The sequence below is a fragment of the Acanthopagrus latus genome, chromosome 16 (assembly GCF_904848185.1).
Source record: "Acanthopagrus latus isolate v.2019 chromosome 16, fAcaLat1.1, whole genome shotgun sequence".
In the NCBI taxonomy this organism is placed as follows: domain Eukaryota; kingdom Metazoa; phylum Chordata; class Actinopteri; order Spariformes; family Sparidae; genus Acanthopagrus; species Acanthopagrus latus.
In genome coordinates, this window is record NC_051054.1 from 13,121,763 (window position 1) to 13,142,486 (window position 20,724).

Below are 20,724 nucleotides of genomic sequence, written 5' to 3' on the forward strand. Positions count from 1 at the left end.
AAAAACTCCTTTGACCTGTGTCTTCAACACTTCTCCTCTGGGTGCCTGCCTACAGAGGGAGAGGTCACCTGAAGGCAGCAGGTATGCAGTCGCACTATGAGTCTATTAACATGGCATCAAAGGATGATGACACCTCCTTATAAACGGGTCATGGCTGCATCTTGTGTCCTATTGGAGCACATTTATCGTTTGTGCCGGATCAAGTCAGCACAGGTCGATTTGGAAAAAAAAAAAGGAGGATGATGAAATAAAGCATGAATGTCCTGAATATCAATCTGAAATACAGCACCATATACATAAGTCACGAATCTGACCATGTATGTATATATGATTTACGTACGGATAACTCACCTCACAGTGCAACATAATCATACACACACCTGCAATTTATTATTTTTTTGTGCTGGGTTGCCTGTATTTTCTGTTTTCTGTTTCTTGTGCGCCTTAATGTGAAGCCCTTTTTAAATTCGTTGTACATTGTATAATGATCATAAATTCTCTAAACCAAACTATATTACAGCTTTACAATTTTAGTCAAAATGAATGGATCTGACCCAGCTCACAAAAACCTGCCAGATTAAGCCAAAATGAGATGGCTGCTGCTGACATTATATGTTGCATAAAATCGTTAAACCACAACAAAAAAACATGATTAAAGGTACCCAAAGCATTGACTACAAACATGTACACACAGTTAGTATGTAAAAGTAAAAAGATGAAATTAACCTGACACACGACTCATTTTTGAAAAACAAAGTCACGTGAAGCCGGGTCACGTGACGGCTGCGTCTATAACACCAGCCTCACCGGACACACAGCAGCTGAGTCCGGACCGCGGCAGAGGACAACATGAACACGCTGTGAGTGCACTAAATAAGTTAATGAATGTGTGTTGTTTTGTTTTTTGAGAGATATACATGACAGGCAGTCGCTTGATGCTAACTCTTTGTTCAGCGTGACTTGTTCGTCATGGCAGCCCGTGCTTCTTTTTCTTTGTTTTGTTTCTGTTTGGGTCTGAGGTGACCCAGATAGATGGCTGCCAGCTAACACGGCAGGTTAAACTCCTCGCGTAACGTTCAGAAAAGCGACTCTTATTTATAGGTGTTGGCGTTAGCGAGCTGCTTTATGTGTGTGTGACTGAAAAACGTGTCTCATTTGAAATACTATGACGAGTCACATTGAGACTTTGCTTTGTTGTGAGATAACACACTGAATAAGGAAGTGTTGGCAACATGTATGTATTTATTACACTATCTTTTGTTTCTCTTTCCGCCAGACTGACCTTCTCCATCCCGTTGTTGTTCAGCTCGTTGGTCTGGAGTGGATATCTGGAATATAACCAAGATGTCCTGTGAGCAAATCCACTTTAAGAGCCATTCTCATTCATTGTTACACGTTTTGAAAATCAAGCCTCATAGACTTTATTCATTGGTACAGACAGGCCCTTTCAGTCTAAATATGCAGTAAAGATCTTTTTATAAAAGAGGAACTCCCTACAATGTTCTTGAATAAGGAAGGACTGACTATTCTGGTTGCACTGGTGACCTTAACTTTTTCATTTAGGTTCACCTATCCATACATTTTGGTTTAATTTCTTAAACACATGATGCCGATGATTGTAAAGAGGAATAAAGGAGCAGATACATGTTTTGTCTTTGTTTAGATATAGCACATTTAGCACATGCAAGTAGAAATTGCAATTACCTCATTTTTTTGTGTAGTGTAACCTTTAGTAATATTGTTGTATTACGACAGTGTCATATCGCACATCCACACATGCAGACATGCAAATCAGGTATGCAAGATGTACATAAAATCCAGCTGACAAAGTTATCGACATAAAAATTGTTTATAGGCTTTGTGTTTGATAAGAATATTGTCATAGGTTACTACTACTACTACTACTACTACTACTACTACTATTACTACAACTACTACAACTCAGCACCAGTGCAAACCATCTGAATGTTTAGCTGCACTTAACAGATTTTCTTTGGGTGCGTATGTGACAAAAACGCCCTGGAGCTCTGCTGCACGTGAGTTGTTTTTAAGGAAATATCCTCTTGGGGCTTTTGTTTCCAGGCGGGGCTCCATATTCAGGCCAAATATCAGGTGGTGCAGATTTGGATTTTACCATGCTGAGCAGTTTGGTTTATAGGACCTGTGATGTTTGAAGAAAGAGGATCACATGAACAGAATCACAGATTAGCAAATTAATTAACCAGGTTTTGGTTAAAAAAAATGGTCAAATTAGTGTGATGTATCCAAAAGCTTGCTCTAAGGTTCAATTAACAGTAGAATCACAAGATAGTATAGAATAGTTATTCTGTTTAGGTCATGTGAATCATGATAAGTTTCTCCTCTTGCCTCAGGATACCAGAGGACTGGACTCATGTGGGCCTGGTCGACCCCGCAGAGAAGCTGGAGCTGACATTTGCCCTGAAGCAGCAAAACGTCGACCTGCTAGAGGAGACACTCAGACGGGTTTCAGACCCTGACTCAGCACAATATGGTATGGCTCTGTCTGATAATTGCAGGCTGTTCTGAAGTAACCTTGATAGTCTAGGATCTGAGCTGCTCCGAATTGAACTACTGATCGTGTCTCAATCTTCCCTCAGTTCTTAAAGTGACAGAGGCCTGTCTTGTCCTCCACAGGTAAACACCTCACCCTGGAGGAGGTGTCCTCCCTCATTCGTCCATCTGAACTGACCCAGAAGGTGGTGCGTCGCTGGCTGCAGAGTCATGGGATTACAGACTGCCTCACTGTTCACACTCAGGACTTTTTACAGTGCACCATGACTGCAGAGTAAGCATATCTTTTTCAGCAACACATGTTCTGCTTACTCCGCAGTTATTTTTTTACTTGCTCTTGACACAGATAGGAGACAAAAAAGAACCTTGTCTGCTCAAGTTCTCTCTATGTGTAATCCATGCAAAGACCATGCACATATCTTGTGAAATGGTTCCTCTTTCTGTGGTTATTGGTCAAAATCAAAGTAACTGCAGGCTTAATGCTGTTGAAATTCAAAAATCAAGGCCAAGGTTACTTCCTGGTAGTGATTATACAACTGCACTCAAAGTAAATTTGACTTAATTGATGTTATATAAGTTTTACACACAAGCCAAAGGGTTTCTTAAACACTCGTGCCTGGAATACGTTTTCATGTGAATTTTATACACTTATGCTATAGTTGTTCTTGTTTTGTGTATTAAGGGTCGCAGAGACGCTGCTTCCAGGCAGCAAGTTCCGACGTTACACCAGAGACAGCCAGTCTGTAGTGAGGTCTTCGGCGCCGTACTCCGTACACGATGATGTTCACCAGCACCTGGACTTTGGTGAGAACCATATCTGTAGCTGTGAAATGTTCAGCTGTAATCTGTAGTTGCTGGATGAATGTGTATCTTTTAAAACATTTTTGTGATTCCACAGTTGGGGGGCTTCACCGCCTTCCTCCTAAAGCGCAGCAGGAACCCAGTAAAGCCTCCTCAAACAAGAGGCAAAAGCCAGGGATTCACCTGGGAGTGACTCCTGCCATCTTGAGGGCCCGCTATAACCTGTCAGCAACTGATGTGGGAGCAGCTCAGAACAACAGCCAGGCTGTAGCTCAGGTATGACCATCTCAGAATAAATTAAAAAAGTGGTTGCTGTCAGACATGTTCACATGAGCTCAGTACTTAAAGACACCGTTTTCTCCGTTTAGTTCTTGGAGCAGTACTACAGCCCCGCAGACCTGGCTGAGTTTATGAGCATGTTTGGCAGGAGCTTTCAGCATCACTCTCAGGTGGACCGAGTCGTGGGCACTCAAGGAGCAGGAAAGGCTGGTACGGAGGCCAGTCTGGATGTGGAGTACATAATGAGCACGGGGGCAAACATCTCCACATGGGTCTTCACCAATCCAGGTCTGTATGAGTGAGTGAGGCTTCAGACTTTCTTCGCAGTTAAGCTAATGGCTAAACTAGACACACTTAATCCACTCATATTGACACCAAGTATTGTGTATTTAGCAGCTAACAAGGTAATGCTAGCTGTATATAAATACAAACACAGTAAAACGTTATCATGCACAATAAATTATATACTTAATAAAGTACCTTATAAATGCATGGCTCATGATTCTTCATGTTGTGTCATGAATTCCTGTTGCACAACAAATGAAGTTACCATGAATTTATGTAATAAATGTATATGTAATAATTTGTGTTAATTCAGTTACTTCATACATTTAATTGATATGTGACTTAATTAGTTGGATTCCAGTTAGATAAATCTTTATTTCAGACACAAGTTTTTGCTCAGCCTCCCTAAAGCACAACATTTCTCATAGGAAGAGAAACCTACCTTGCTTGCACGGTAGCTAATGTATGAGGTGACTGTTGAAGCGTGTACTTCCTACGATTAGGCATAGCATTTTTGGCTCATTGTCAAGAAGTCACACTCTCTCATTTCCTCATTCCCCCAGGTCGTCACGAGTCCCAGGAACCTTTCCTCCAGTGGATGGTTTTGCTCAGCAACATGTCTGACATCCCCTGGGTTCACACCATAAGCTACGGCGATGATGAAGATAGCCTGTCTACTGCGTACATGATGCGCATCAACACGGAGTTCATGAAGGCCGGCGTCAGGGGAATCTCACTGCTCTTTGCTTCTGGTTAGTGAAGAGGAAATATGCAGACTCTGCATGCCTGAAAGCACACAGGCCAAAGTACAACTAACATATTATGCACACTTGCTTCTTGAGTAAAATAAACCAAATTCATGTTTTTTAGTTGTATTGGACAGGGAGAAATCACTTGATGTAATGTGAAACAGTCAGAGAGAGCTGATCGCTACATTGCTCTGTATCCCTGTGGTCTTGTTTCATGAACAGGTGACAGTGGTGCAGGCTGCAAACATTTGGGTAAAGGACAAAACTCCTTCAGGCCAAGTTTTCCTGCCTCAAGGTAAAGCATTCATACATTTCTGAAAGTAAACCTGTTTTTGCACTCATACTTGCATTGGTCTATGTGCTGTAGTCTTCCGGTATAAATCACAAAAATGAATCCAGAGATAATGGTCCTAGTCTTAAAGGTTTAGGAGAATCACTAAACATTTAAAGCTCTCTATTTTTGTGTTTTTTTTCATCCTAGCCCCTATGTGACTACAGTTGGAGGAACGTCATTCAAGAACCCATATAAGGTCACATATGAAATAACAGATTACATCAGTGGAGGAGGCTTCAGCAATGTCTTCAAGATGCCCGACTACCAGGTAATAACAGAGTCATCAGCTCTTTAAAAGCTCAATTATTCCATATGGTGTCATTAATGGTGTGTGTCTATGTCCCTTTAGACCAGTGCAGTGGATGCGTATCTGAAGACCGTGGCTGCCACCCTTCCTCCTCAGTCGTATTATAATACCAGTGGCAGAGCCTATCCAGACATGGCTGCCTTGTCTGATAACTACTGGGTGGTCATCAACAGAGTACCAGTCCCCTGGATTTCCGGGACCTCGGTAAAATTATAAAATCCAAGCATTGATACAAAAATCAGTTTAGTAGTGTGACTCTATTTGAAAGTATTCAGTTGTATGAACATTGCACTATGAACTTTACGTCAGTTACTGCACCATTGTATGTATATACTGTCTATTTATGTGGCAGCCTTTGTATGGCAGAGCAGCTATGATCTGTTTGGGGGTTGAAATAATAATGTGTTTTTTGGCTATTTCTGTATTTATTTATTTGCAGATTCATAGTCATGCAGTTTGCCAGCTAGGCTGAAGACCTCAAACCCTTTTTTCTCAACTTCAGAGCTTCTCATTGCCTTTTTAGAGCAGTGAGAAAAAAGAACATGAATACAGGATAAATTTCACCTACTTAGTGCATACATTGGTTATCTTTTAGTATTGATTACTCCGATTGCTCACTTAATTGTATATTATCACATCTCATTGATTGATTGATTGATTGATTGATTGATTGATTGATTGATTGGTCTCCCTTCCAGGCGTCGACCCCTGTGGTTGGCGGCATGCTGTCTCTCATCAATGACCAGCGGCTGCTGAAGGGCCTGCCTTCCCTCGGGTTTCTCAACCCTCGCCTCTACAAGCTCAAAGGACAGGCTCTATTTGATGTAAGTCCAGTTATAACCAGCACATTTTAATATTTGATTTTATGTAGCTATCACATTGTTGTTACCAGCATTTTTGAGGAGCGGTGTTGTGTGTCTGCTAAGATTTATTCTCTGCAAAGATATTTTACTCTCTTTAGCCACTTTGTTACACCTGATTGCAGTACAACAACACTGCCATGGATAGTGTTCTACATAATTACATGTTGTGTATCAAAGATTCTTTATGTTTGTGCCCCTATTTATATTATGAGGGGAAGCATATAGCAAACACCTCAATATAACGCAGACTATAATGACACCACCATTAATTATTACCTTAATAGCGCATATATTATTGAATTGGCACCCGTGTGACAGCGTCAAAAGGTGAAAGGCTTCATAAAAGTACATTTAAGATGGAACAATTCTGGATTTCATTAGATTGTGCAGGTGAGGCCATGGAGTGTAATGAAAAGCACTTTTCACCTGTTGGTGTACAAGTGAAGATTCAGCCAAGGACACAAATTGTCAGACTTTGATTACTTCTTTAGGCACCTAGATAACCACAATTGCATTATTGTCACATTTTGTATAAAAAAGCTTATTTTTTTGGCTTACTTTTCTACTGTTTGTTAGTAAGGCCTTACTACATGCTCTGCATTGTTGTCTTTAGGTGACTGAAGGCTGTCACCTGAGCTGTCTGGACGAAACGGTTCAGGGAAAAGGTTTCTGTGCTGCGCCCTCGTGGGACCCTGTGACAGGCTGGGGGACACCAAACTACCCCGAACTGCTGGCTACCCTGCTAGCTGAGTGAACTATACAAACACTATAGCACCATCCAGACTCATGACCAGGTGCCTGATGCCAAAGGCGGGATGATGAAATGGAAGGAAAATGATGCCTACGCTTTAGATTTATGCATCTTCTGTTATAGTCAGCCTTCAGGAATGTTTTTATCTGCCATCATCACTTCTATCCAGTTAAGGATTTGCTCAACTCCCTTTTTTTATCAGTGTAATTTGATTTTCTCCAAAGGCTTTAAACTGTTTCTTGAGATGTTTTTTGATCAGAGATAGTGGTGGTTCAGGAATTTTAATGCTACACTACAGCTGGCTGTTTGTGCTGTGCACTGCATTTTAACAGATCCAGATTTCTTTTTCTTACGCAAACTTGCAGGTAGATTAACACCACCAGATATATACCAACCAGATATCGGTGTGGGTACACTGGTTGCTATGCATAAGGAAAACATACTTAAAATACACAAGGTAATCACCTATTACATGTGCATATAAGCCTATGTTTCTATTATAAAGTGTCTAATAAGTTAGATGTCAATAAATCTATATATCGGATGCAACCATTTCTTCTGATCAAGACATGTTAGCATGTAATTGGATAATAAGTTTGATTTGTTGTAAGACTGTGTCTGTTCTGCCATACTAACTAACCTTCAGGGAAGAGCTAGGTACAAGTCACCATTTCATTTAATGACAAATAGATATTTGCATGCCATCAACAAAATGCTGCTTATGTGTTTGTAATAAAATGGGATCATTCAGTATGTGACTTAAGGTCAAACTTTTGAAACTTTGGTTTGTTGCCGTCTGCTCTGCGGCTGTGAACTAACTAAATGCACTGTAATGTGTGGGTTAAAAGTGATTCAGCAACTCTACCCACCAGCATCGTTGCACTTGTTTTTACCTTTTAACCATGTAAATCCTCAAATCAGATGTATTTAATAGCAGAAAGACTGCCTGTGCTGTTTGTGAATTTATTAAAGCTGGACTTCTTTGAAATGTCAGTTGATTGTTGAAGACTATCCTGATTTTTAGATGAAGCATCAGATCAGAAACTGGAACTCTGAATCATTTCCTTTTGAGAAACACTGCCAAACATATCCTAGTTCCTGCTTGTGCATTGAGGTTTGATTTAACTTGGACTGAACTTTAATCTTTCACTGCTGAAACAGTTGCAATTGGCAGAGTAAATATCTTCAAAAATGTATCAGAATGAAACCTTTGAATTTTCAATGCTAATTATGACCTGCCCTGGTCTGTGTTTCATCTTTGGCCAGACTCACATAATTAACCAGCTGTTAAATGTCACTTTAAAGCTAAGTTTTATGTGATTACAGTTGTCAATTGTGTCTATGCAGAACGCTGGAATAAAAACCACCAGAATTTGTTTCACCTCCTTGTTCTTTCAATTTTCTAATTAAGATCTTTATCAACTATTTAACTGCCGAAGCAACCTGATACTGTGACCACGTGATTTGATAATGAGTTGAATATTCAAGAAGGTTGACACGGCTTTTAAAACAGCTGAAAAATAATGTAAGCATAAATGTGAATTACAGGTTGAGTTTTAATTGTGAAAGGACAAAATGACACTTTTTGTATTGGTAGTGCAAGGGGGAACAGTTTAATCAGTGATCACTACTGAAAATCACATGGCTATTATCTACATTTTTTTGATATTGCCTTGTACAAAATGAAAATATGCAAAGACCCCCCAATCTCCCCTGGAAACACACTCACATGAAGGGGAAGGTAAAACAAACTGTGAAACCTCTTCCATAAAGAGCTACAGGGACAATCTGACTACATACATTACCACAGAGCTTATGTCAAACAGTGTACAATATGCACACTTAAAGGGGGGACAAGTACAAAATTGAAAAGGTGTCACTGCTGAGGATTGATTCAAATTTGTCTATTGCAAAAAGTTTAACTGGCTGTGTCCAGGTATAAATAAGTTTTTGGGTGCAGATCCATTAATTGACATCTTCACAAGAAGAAACCGCAAATCGTTCCATCCAGGTAGCGTCAAAGTAGGGTAGAATGCCTGAGGGGGTTAGGGTTCTCACGAGTTCCTTGTTCAAACCGCCATATGTATATCAAAAAGTTTGAGAAAGTTTCATTTCTCTGTTTAAGCCTTTTATCTAGAGATGATACAAAGGGGACTTCTTCTCTCACAACAAAGCAGGCCACAGGACATTAGTTTGTCAGGGAGTGGAGATACATGTCGAGTCCTCCAGTGTATGCTCACATTGCGTCATTATCCGGGTTCAGGGCTAATTCACTGGTTGTTTTTGGCTTTGGCATGTGTGAGGATGTGAGACTTCAGGTTGGTTGACTGGGCAAATTTTTTGTTGCAGCCATCGAAAGGGCACACATATGGGCGGTCTCCAGTGTGAATGCGCACATGTGTGCGCAAGTTAAAGTCCAGTGAGAACCGCTTGCCACAGCCCTCGAATGTGCACTGCAGATGAGAGAGATTGAATTACTATCACTGAATGTCTCAGCCTGGCTCACAGATATACACATATCATTTTGCAACAGCAGGCATTTGAGATGACAATTGCGAGATTTGCATGGACTGCTCCACACAAACTCATAAGTTTACATTTCAGCAACATTTCTTTCTTTTCACGTCACTAATAAAGCAAAGTAAAATGATGCCTTTTTTTTCTCTAGAACAAGGAAACTTATGTATAACTTGAGACAGAGAAGAAACTTACCTGGAAAGGTTTCTCTCCTGTGTGTACGAGCTGATGCCTCTTCAGCTTTGAGCTCTCAACGAAGGCTTTGCCACACTCTGCACAGACGTGCACACGAGGCCCGTGGGTATGCAAGTGCTTCCTCATCGCTGAGTTGTCCCTGAACATCTTGGTACATCCCTTAGAGGAAGAGAAACAAAATTCACGTAATCAATTGGGACATTTAAAAGGCTGCTTTGCACTGTTCATTTAGCAATTAAATCACAATGATTAAATGCTCCCCATACCACTGTCATGAATAGATGCATTGTCCCAGTAATATAATGTCAATACCAAAGGCACACAGTACACGTGAGCAAGAATCTAATTTATTTTACATTCAACTTTTGGATAAACTGAACAATGCACTTACTTTGTGTGGACAAGCTATTGTCCTGGGTGCATCATCTTCTTTTACTTTTCTTGGTTTCATTCTGCAGTGGAAATAAAAACAAGGTCACATGATCATTGCAGACTGTTCACAACTCTCCACACTCCTGATACAAACACTAACATTTGTTTGCTTCACTCAGTAAGATGTGTATGCATAGTGGGCCAGGCCACGCGGTCATTTGTGCCAGACTTCACACAAGAAAAATGCAGCAAGTGCTTCTTTTACCACATTAATTGTATTATTATAGTTTTCCATAATGTTTCTATATCAGGCTTTTCATGATGCAAACAACGTTCTCTTCAAAATGGTGTGAATGCTTTTAATTTATTTTGACCCACTGAATTTGCCTGTCACCACATACATTAACACCAACGCAACAACTTACCGTGCAAACTCTGCCAGCTGTTTGGGGTCTGACAGGTCAATGCCTGGAATGCCTCCAGGAGGAAGCTTCTTCCCTGTCATGTATTCTGAGTAATCTGGAGGTGAGTTTTCCCCCGTGATTTGCTCCTCATGGTCTATGTCCTTCTTGTCATCTGAATGAGAGGGACAGAGGTGGTGATAATTAGAACAGTGCCAGATCATGTGGAACAAATTGATTAAAGCCATTTAGAGCTAAATCTATATCACATCACCCCCGCCTCTCTCACAGTATTTCCTGCAACACCCTGCATGGTTATTTATTTACTACTTATAGAAAAATGTGACAGGAAATACAGGTTTTGGCTCAAACGTCTACAAACAAGGTTTTAAAAAGGGTTAAATACACTTTCTTGATGACACAGTAACTACATGTTTAAATGGCCTTTATAACAACATTACCAGGGAGAAGAAATAGGACTCATATATTATATTATATATATATATATATATATATATATATATATATATATATATATATATATATATATATTATATATATATATATTATATATATATATATATATATATATATATATATATATATATATATATATATATATATATATAATTTACAAATAAGCTATTTCACAATGGAAATAAAGCTGAGATGTTGGTCATTTTTACGAATGTGTCACCTTTTAATAAACACAGTAGTGTCTGTACAACAACAATACATAAAACAACAGTGCTGTAACTCGCCTCGATTAAATAATCTTTTTTCAAAACCTATGCAAAACAGAGAGGGACTACTTTTTGACACGGGGTCCAATTCGCTTGAACCACACAGTAAGTAAAGGTGTATTTAAAGCCTCAGAAATGTAAAGTATGACGGGTTCCTGAACGCACCACCGCCACCACACTTGAACTGAACTGCGCCACAGCGGCCTAGCGGAGCCAGCTGCAGTCGCTCCCACTCTCGCCGCCATCTTCGTCGGCCAAATAAACGCCATTTTTTCGGGCCGCCATACTTTCTAGACCGGGGAAATATGGCGGCGCCCAGCGACACATAAAACATGGCTTCCCATAAAAACAAAAACATTCCAAATGAAGTTTAAGTGGCTCAGAGTTGGGAAATAATTCCCACTTTAGCGGAGGACAAGGCCCCAACTAGGCCCAGTCACACGGCACACACGCTGAGAACAAAGCGAGGAACCAGCTTGCAGGAATTCACACAACTTACCCGATGCCCACATAGTGACTGAAAACTCCCCCTCCAAAGTCTTTATCTGGACCTGCTTCTGCTCCCATTTTCTGCCCATTTCACCCCCGCTCAGGTAGCTCTTTTTGCCCGCTTTCTTTCCGCTTCCAGCCTTCTTCATCCGGCCTGTCGAGGAGCTTTTCCCCGCGACAGTAACCAGAGTCTGTTCGATAAAGTCCTCCTCCACGGCGGGGACTGGGATAAGGATTTGGTCCTCAAAGCCGTCATCCGTGTGCAGTTCGGAGTCATCCTCGCCCACGACCTCTTCTCTCGTTTGCACCAGGATCACCTCTTGGTGCGGGTGAAGCGAGTGTGGATCATCCGAGTCAAGAGGCTGTAAGGCGATCATAGGCTGGTGTTCACCGTCGTCTCCAACAACTGTAGTCTCGATTGTCTCTACTTCAATTTCGTGCAGTTCCACTATTTCGGCTGGCATTTCGGACCCGTCCGCTTCTATGTACAGGGTATCCCCCGATGCCATGATAAATTTTGTGTTTCCTCCTACTTGTATGCTATTTTCTTTAAACACTCTCGCTTTCCCTCCTGTCGACACTCAGCCTTCCCCCTCCCTCTCCGACAACAACTCTACACTAGTGTACTCTCGTCGCCACAATGCTCTAGTTTTGAAGTCTCGCGTGATTTGGACCAACGAGTCTTCTTAAAAAATGTTACCCCGCCTATAAAAAGTGCCAATAAAGTTACTGACTACAATGTAAAAGTGTTTTCATTTTTTTCAGTTATCTTCATTGGACACAATTTTATATTTCATATTAATGTATTAATGCCTCTAAATAATGGCTGACTACTCAAGCTACAGTATGTAAATGACCAGGTTTATAGCTTCCCTATTTTATTTTTTTTCCCAATATGCGTCGTCGTGAAAAGTACCTAAAAGACATACTTAAGAAAAACTAAAAATATGATGGTAAATATGATATGACTCAAGTACAAGTAAAAGTCACCCATGTGAAAAGTACATTGCTTGAATAAGAGTCCAAGAGTAAATAATCCATATATAGTAAAATATAGTAAAATTATCCATATATTTACATGTATGTATATACTGTATATGGTTTGATCGATTATCAGCCTTTTTTGATTATCTGGAACTTTTTAATGCAATTAGTAATCAAATAAATAATAGTAATGATAATTTTAAAAAAAACATAATATGTGCTACTTTGGCCCAGGTTGCAGCATGCAATCTATGAAGTAACTGGTAGCTAAAGTTATCAATTACAAGTTCTATATTGTCCTTTAATTAAAAAGAGTGAGGTCAAAGTGTACAGTGGCAAATAAATGGAAATACCCAAGGAAAGTGCAATTGTCCAATCCAAAAATCCATTGCTTCACAGCTGAGTCAGACTAAGGGTAGCTGCAAAACTTTCAGCATTTCATGTGGTTTTGTAATAAAAAAAAAGTCCCTTCTTTACAGAAACTGGGACTGTACAGTCTTAAATGAACTCAGTCACTCAGAGCAAAAGGCATGTGACTGTCACATCAGATAAAAGGTAATTTCAGTTTTCCCGAAAATCTCACTGAGTGTTACAACACGTTCGTCCTCTGGTCATCGTTTTCCCTGTGAGACAAAAACAGCATACTGATAGCAGAAAAATGGAAATACTCAAGGAAACTGCAAGTGCTTCAAAAATGTATGTAAGTACCCAGTAAATGTACTGAGTTAATTAAATCACTGTTAAAGTTTAATTGGAAACTGAGGTTGCATAAGTTATTTTCTTTGATGAATAATAATGCAGGTAGTTCATTAACTGCTTGCTCTTTAAAATGTGACAAAAAAGTGCAAAACCAAAAATCCAAGGTAACACATTCAGAATGCGGGGTTTATTCCGAGCATACAGTCAAAAAACCAAAATATTTTCAATTTATAATGATACGAAATAGAAAAAAGCAGAAACATTCTTACATTTCAGAAGCTGGAACCAACAGATGCCCTGCATTTTTTATTGAAACACGCAAGAGGCGATAAATCGACACGAAAAAAAATGATGTGTATGAGCTCATTTATATATGAACATTTATCATGCGAATTAGGAAACCTCTCTCATGTGGATATTATCTCTGCCATGGCATCACTTATATGCTAATTCCACTGATATGCGACAGATTCATGATTTAGTGAAAAAAAAAATGCAACAGAAAAACCAGCCAGCAGTCTCAGTAAACCTTTCCATTAAAAGTAAGAATTTAAAGAAGCTGCTGTTCGCCTGCAGGAGAGCGCAGAGTTGCGCTCACCTGTGCAGGTGACCACCACAGCCGGCTTGGTCCGTCCCTCCGGTTCGGGGAGGAGCTTGTGATCACACCTTGCACCTTCAGCCTACAACCTGCGCGTGTGGGTGTGCCCCGATACTGTGTATGATGACACATAACGCCACAGAGACGCTCTCCCCACTCTCACACACAGAGGCAGAGTCATGGGGAAGACAGGTGGAAGAGACGACTTTGAATGGGTCTACAATGATCAGCCGCACACCTCGAGAAGAAAAGAAATCCTGGGTGAGAAAAAATGACATGAAATTATTCCATTTTGAGGAAATCTGATCTCTGAGCTGAACCTCGGGCTAGTTTGTGTTGTAAGGTGAAGCGTGGGCTTTTCTCTGACCGCAGCCTGCTTATAAAATCGTAGCCGGTTAAACCTGTTTACTAGATGTTGCTTAACGAGCTATAGTCAACAGTCTGTGCCGGTTAAATGTGGAATGTGGCATTTTTTTTTTTTTTTTTTAAATAAAGCTAAGCACAAGTTTGCATAAGTAAGTTTGATGGAAGTTACACAGTCCTTTTGAAGAAGTGCAGGTAGAAATGTCCTTTGACACTCCCTTGTAAAGTGCAGATGTTTAAGGTAAATGGGTGTGAAACATATGGAGACTAATATTTATAAAGGGTACTGAATTATTGGAGTGTTTCTCACATTGCTTCACAGCTGAGTCAAACTTTCAAAACTTTAAGCATTTCATTAGGCCTTGTTAAAAAAAAAAATCCCTGTTATTAAGAAACTGGGAGTGTACCTTCTTAAATGAACTCAGCCACCCAGAGCAAAAGGCATGCGACAGTCACCATCAGATAGAAGGTGATTTCAGATTTCCTTGAAGGTCCCTCTGAGGGTGACAACCTGTTCTGTCAGTGTAAACCTATCTTCCCCTGGTGATCTTTTTTTTTTGTTTTTTTTTTTCACCCCCTTGACTTGTCAGACAATAAGAGCACATTGATAGCAGGTGCAGCTGACAATGCACCAGGGGCTTGCCAGGTAACAAGACACATTCCCAACTCGTGACGAAACACCGATGCAATGTTACGCGTGGAGTTAGAAGGCTTTGTTAGAGTCAGGGGATTTAGGAGGGGTTTGTCAGGAATCACCAAAACTGCCTTAAACCACATCTGGTGCCATTCGTTCATGAATGCAAGAGAATACTGTACCCTCCTTGTTTTCTTACTTTTTCTTGGATATCAAATATGCATCAAGAACAGTCCTCTTTTGTCATCTGATGTATCGTGTAGTTCCTTTAAGACCATTTAGACTGACAAGATCTTAACCTGTTGATGCATATTTGATCTTGGCTTTGTCCGGCAGTCACATGCCTGCAGGTGATGGGTTGTTTGATACCGCAGAGTCTTGAATTATTAAAAGTGTTTTGTTTTTAATTTAATCCTCCTTGCCCAGTGTGGGTGTCAGAGGTGGCTCAGCCTCACTTCCTTTTACATCGTCATGTGAGATAGTTCGATTGTCACTAAGTCAGTGGGTTGGTCATTCCCATTGTGCTGTGCACATGATGGTTACAATATGAGAGGGGATGCCATAACTTCTAAGGATCTTCCGTATCATTATCAATGCCATCAAAAGCGTTATGGATGTCACTGTCGTTTTTTTTTTCATTGCCTTTCAATACACGGCTCACTTATGTCCCTCCATAGTTAAGATCTGGTTAATGCGCCCTCCGCCTTGTTCCTCACTGTGAATTTCCTCTACACCTGATGTCATGTGGTGTACAGGGATCACAAAGGATATCATGTGATGACTCCTATTTTCCAGTCTGATTGCGACTACCTTCTCACCCAGATGTAAAAAAAAAAAAAATGGTGGGCGGAGGATATTGGCAAGTCATTTCATGAGGTGAACGGCTGGTTCATTGATTTAACTGCAGCCTGTTGGTTCTGGCTTGATTCACACATCATAAAACTTCTATATTACTCTGCCCTCTACATTCACAGGACATCAGTGCCTGACTTTACTGTGGCTTAGTCACATGATTGATTTCAGTAGTGTCTGATTATTGATCATATTACTTGCAGCTTGTTAAATATGAAATAATACGTTGAAAGTCGAGGCTGAGTTCTTAAATGGGCTGAGTGTGTGACCACAAGTTTGATGAAGTGACTTTCTGCCTCTCTGACGAGGTTGAGGTGAAATCCACTGATGCTTTTACAGCATGTTCTGCTCCGTGGCTTGATGCAGTTTAAACAGATGATTTTATGATGTCTGGTTATTGATTCAACTTTACAGCCTGTGAGTGGGCAACACTGCAGACATGTTAAGATGTACAGCGCATCATGGCTATAAATGCCATGAGCGAATGACACACTAGAAATGAAAATATGAACTAAATATTGTGCTGGAGCTGTATCTGGATAAATTGATGTTTTTAAAATGAGCAACTGTAGGGGAGCAGGAGGGAATTCCTCATGGTTAAACATTAACTGAATAAAAAGGTTTTGGTTAGTAAAGTGGAGACCTACATGCAGCAGAAATGCCGTTGAATGGCTCTAGGCTCTGGTGATTTCAACCTTTATGTTACCAAGGAGAGCCCCTTTTACATACAGTCATTACACAAGTGAGCTGAAGGCAAGTGAACACACAACATTTGCATGAGCTATCGCACGATGGCAAATGACTTTCCACTGGAACAATGCATGTGAGGGTGAGCTTCTGAACCCCCTGGGAACAACAAATGACTTGATTGCTTCAAATCTCTCACAGTTGGTGTGCTGTAAGATGTGGCAGGCAGAACAAACCAGACCCCATATGTTGTGATGCATAGATTAAATTGTAGATTAAATTGTAGATTAAACCCTCCCTGAGTTTCACGTCCCTCATCAAAACATCACCTCATCCAATTAGAAAATGACTTATGTCAGCAGGCTCATCCCAGGAGAAAGGCTCCTACCGTGACACGCTTGACTATCTATTTACACAGTGAATAGATGAGACCAAGCTTTTGAAAACACCCGAAGGCAGAGTCCTGTTAAACAACTTTTTTTTACTTTACTCTCTTTACATACTCACTCGTTCAAAAAATTAAATTGATGTTTTTTTTTCTCCCTCTTCAACACCTCCTCTGCTCTTGCTGCTTCCTTTTTCCTTACTTTCCATCCCCATTTCTGTCTCCTTCTCTCCTCAGCCAAATATCCAGAGATCAAGTCTCTGATGGGCCCGGACCCCCAGCTGAAATGGGTGGTATCCGGCATGGTCCTAACCCAGCTCCTGGCCTGCTACCTGGTCCACGACCTCTCCTGGAAGTGGATCTTCTTCTGGGCCTACGCCTTCGGGGGATGCATCAACCACTCCCTGACCCTGGCTATCCATGACATCTCTCACAACGTTGCCTTTGGAAACAAGCTGGCCAAGTGGAACCGCTGGTTTGCCATGTGGGCAAACCTGCCCATCGGGTTGCCCTACTCTGCCTCCTTTAAGAAGTATCACGTTGACCACCATCGGTACCTGGGTGGCGACCAACTTGATGTTGACATCCCTACTGACATTGAGGGATGGTTCTTCTGTACTCCTGCCAGGAAGGTCGTCTGGCTCTTCCTCCAGCCCTTCTTCTACGCCCTTCGCCCTCTGGTGGTGAACCCTAAGCCGGTGGGTCAGCTGGAGATCCAGAACGCAGTTGTTCAGCTCACAGTAGACTTAATTATCTACTATCTCTGGGGACTGAAGCCCATTGTTTACCTAATTGCAGGTTCTATCCTGTGTATGGGACTGCATCCTATCTCTGGACATTTTATAGCCGAGCATTACATGTTCCTGAAGGGACACGAGACATATTCTTACTACGGACCTCTGAACTTAATCACCTTCAATGTCGGGTATCACATGGAGCACCACGACTTCCCGAGCATACCTGGCAGTAAACTACCTCAGGTGAGACTGTGTTACTGTGTAAAATCACTACTACATTTCCAATAAGTAAACACATTTTTTTTTCCCACAAGTCAATTATTGGTTTAGCGGTGGAGAACACTTGCATCACCACCAGGTGTGGTCAGATAAGGGGCCTCCTCCATCTTTCAGACAAATCAGTACTGCCGCTTGACATTTCTTTCTATCAGTGACAAATATTTATCAGATGAAAAGCTGGGCTTTGCAACTGATTAACTGCTGGCTCTTTAGAACCATTAGAGCATGATGAGATTCTGAGAGCCATTCAGTGCCTGTCACTTGACAGACTGCTTTTGTTAAACTTTGTTTGAAAATGCTTTTGTTTTTTGACCTAATTTTTAAGCGAGTGTGACCTGTTCTTGATCAAATCAAGTCAAATTGTCCAGTGTTACAGCTCTGTATACCCCCCGTCTGAAACATTCCATTTTTAGCTGTGCAAAATCAATTCTTACATGACAAACTAGCCACCAAGCATAAATGCAAATGTGTGACACAGTGATGTAGAGTGATGTCACAGAATTAAAGGTGCGACTATCATTTTTTCTGTGGGAGAGAGGAGATTCTGTAGGTGCAAACTAGCAGAATAGGTCTCTGTTAAAAAAAGACACTTTGCATTATAATGTCTTTGTTGAACAGAGCAGTGAATTGTCTCCCATCAGCCTTTTTTGTCTCTGCAGGCATATTTAATTTGTTTTCTTTTCTGTAATTTAGATGTCATGTGTATATGTACATCATGTAGTTTATAGACTGTTTTCTTTCTCACCCCTGATATTTTCTATTCATTGGCAGGTCAAGCAAATCGCAGCAGAATATTACGACTCCCTGCCCCAGCACACTTCCTGGACCCGGGTCTTATGGGACTTTGTGTTTGACGACAGCATCGGCCCCTACGCCAGAATCAAACGGACGTACAAGATAAGCAAGAAGGAGTAGATCTGTGACTGATTGCGTTTCCATTATAACAAGAATGTTTGTTTCAGTTGTTAAAAATCTACAGACATCTATGAAGTCTCATCTATTTGATAGTTAATGTGCTGTTTTTTTGTTTGTGGTTGTCACTGTAAGGTCACATTTCTACCATCTCAAGTCAGTCAGGAAAGAGAACTCAGAAACAGTGATGACCCATATATCCAGAAGGCAAAATTATGATTAAAAGATAATATCTCCTTCCCTGCAGTCAGAGACAACAAATGATAGTATTCAACAGATAAAAACTCCTTATTATAGGATTATGGTCGCATACATTTTCATGAAGTCACTGGTTCTGTGGTCTCCTTTTCCTGCCTACAAGCATCACCTCAGGCTTATTAAGAGTTTGAGAATGGGACGATCGGCGCTCACAAAGACTCTCCAGTTAATTACAATTTCACAGCTATCATTCAGAACAGTGCTGAGGTGGAATATGAGCATTGAAACTTACCTTTCAGTAAGAAGAGCTTTTTTTCTCGCATGACGTCACATTCTGCTTGTTCACAGGGCCATTTGTGCCATGAGCTGTTTGATTACATCTACAGGGAGTGGACAAAACAACAGAAACACCTTACAATGCAAAAAAAGTTGTTCTTTAGAAAATTCCATTAAGTCTTACTAAGTCTTTTTTTTTTTTTTCTTTTTTTTTTTTTACCTAACTAAAAGGTTGTTTCATCTTCCTCAACCAACACTCCATTATGTCTCTTAGCTGCTTTTCCACCACAAGTATCTGAAACTATTAGTCTCTGGAACATTCAGTCCCAGGAGCTTATTTTCAAGGTTCCTCCAGCAATGTTGTTGTCTGCATTTTCTCCAAAGTCTTAAGACCCACAAAGGTGAGGCAAATTAGAAGATGAGGCAAATTAGTCTGCTGACGTCTGAAAAAGTGGCCATAAGTGCCTTTTTTTCTGCAACTCTTTGGATTTGTTAAAGCACAGTGAAGAAATTATTTAACAACAAACTACTTTTTAAGAAATGGTGGCTGAAATTAACTTCTGTGAGAACTTTACCAAATGTACAACACCAGAAACCCCACCTCCAAAGTCCCTGTCAAAGTCAATTTAGACTCTGGCCTCTTGGAGGGGAGGAATATTGTAACTACCTCCAAAGGTTGGAAATGCGGCTTTTCAGTTAATGTTTTGTGAGAGTGGTTCTCCTTGCTCACACAATTTTCCCTTTATTTGGCCTTTGTCATCATGAGTTTATCATTTCTGTGCATTACTGATGCACCACCAATTCAAGCAGCCACTCTAAATCACCTGCGTCCCACTTTTGGAAGGACAAATGCGAGAAAAATTGGGGAATGTTGGGAGTGTCCATGGCAAGCCAAGAAAATGTGAACAGATGGGCCAAATATTCACAGCCTCACATGCTGTTGCATCAAAAACCAAAAATCCAAAGTGAGAGGTATTGAGGTGAGGAAAAGGAAATCATGTTGATGTTGGCCAAACAGAAGAAAACGGCTTTAGCAAAGAGTCCCCAGTCTTTTGACACCACAAAACACAGGACAACCCCTGTGAATAAAACCCTCTGAAGCTTTACGAATTTGGAATTTACAGCAGAGCTATTGTTTTGTACTGTGTTTTTGTTATTCTGTCCACCCACTTGACCATATCTTTTTGTTGTGATTGATCACCTTGATCTGTTATTATATTTAAATGACTGCACTATATATAAAATTAGTAAAAAAGATCTTTATATAAGAAGAAATTGTTTGTCCCTGGTTCTTCATTTCCTTCTTCATGTCTGTTTTTTTTTCTGTCAACCAACAATCTATGAACACTGGGGCCTTTTTATGAGCTACATAAGCAACTGAGACCATCAGCAAGAGAAATGGCTATTTCTTCATAGTTATTCTGGTCAGTCTCTTACTGCCTGTCACCGAAAAGTTACGAAAAGGAAGAACATTTCTTTGTAGTAGCTTTGAGCTGAAAACC

General features: G+C 40.5%; 3 protein-coding genes across 5 annotated transcripts; 2 read left to right on the forward strand and 1 right to left on the reverse strand.

The window, feature by feature from the left end:
- Positions 1-774: 774 nt before the first annotated feature.
- Positions 775-8,282, forward strand: tpp1 (tripeptidyl peptidase I). The gene is made up of 13 exons (XM_037071526.1): positions 775-860; positions 1,277-1,351; positions 2,373-2,512; positions 2,656-2,806; positions 3,215-3,336; positions 3,431-3,609; positions 3,702-3,900; positions 4,461-4,649; positions 4,869-4,941; positions 5,128-5,248; positions 5,330-5,491; positions 5,986-6,111; positions 6,764-8,282. The coding sequence occupies exons 1-13, from the start codon at positions 850-852 to the stop codon at positions 6,902-6,904; spliced, it is 1,689 nt and encodes a 562-aa protein (XP_036927421.1). The 5' UTR covers positions 775-849; the 3' UTR covers positions 6,905-8,282.
- Positions 8,283-8,489: 207 nt separating this feature from the next.
- Positions 8,490-12,271, reverse strand: yy1a (YY1 transcription factor a). Its single transcript, XM_037071527.1, has 5 exons — positions 11,629-12,271; positions 10,411-10,561; positions 10,005-10,065; positions 9,614-9,772; positions 8,490-9,354 (listed from the first exon to the last, which is right to left on the reverse strand). The coding sequence occupies exons 1-5, from the start codon at positions 12,125-12,127 to the stop codon at positions 9,172-9,174; spliced, it is 1,053 nt and encodes a 350-aa protein (XP_036927422.1). The 5' UTR covers positions 12,128-12,271; the 3' UTR covers positions 8,490-9,171.
- Positions 12,272-13,151: 880 nt separating this feature from the next.
- degs2 (delta(4)-desaturase, sphingolipid 2) lies at positions 13,152-20,497 on the forward strand. Of its 3 annotated transcripts, none has more exons than XM_037071800.1 (4): positions 13,152-13,298; positions 14,069-14,160; positions 17,058-17,800; positions 18,608-20,497. In XM_037071800.1, exons 1-4 carry the CDS (start codon positions 13,261-13,263, stop codon positions 18,749-18,751), a joined length of 1,017 nt encoding a protein of 338 aa, XP_036927695.1. In that variant the 5' UTR covers positions 13,152-13,260; the 3' UTR covers positions 18,752-20,497. The 3 variants fall into 3 exon arrangements, with proteins under 3 accessions (XP_036927695.1, XP_036927697.1, XP_036927696.1); XM_037071801.1 differs by having other exon boundaries at positions 13,193-13,302; XM_037071802.1 differs by lacking the exon at positions 14,069-14,160 and having other exon boundaries at positions 13,181-13,302.
- The last annotated feature ends 227 nt before the right edge of the window (positions 20,498-20,724 follow it).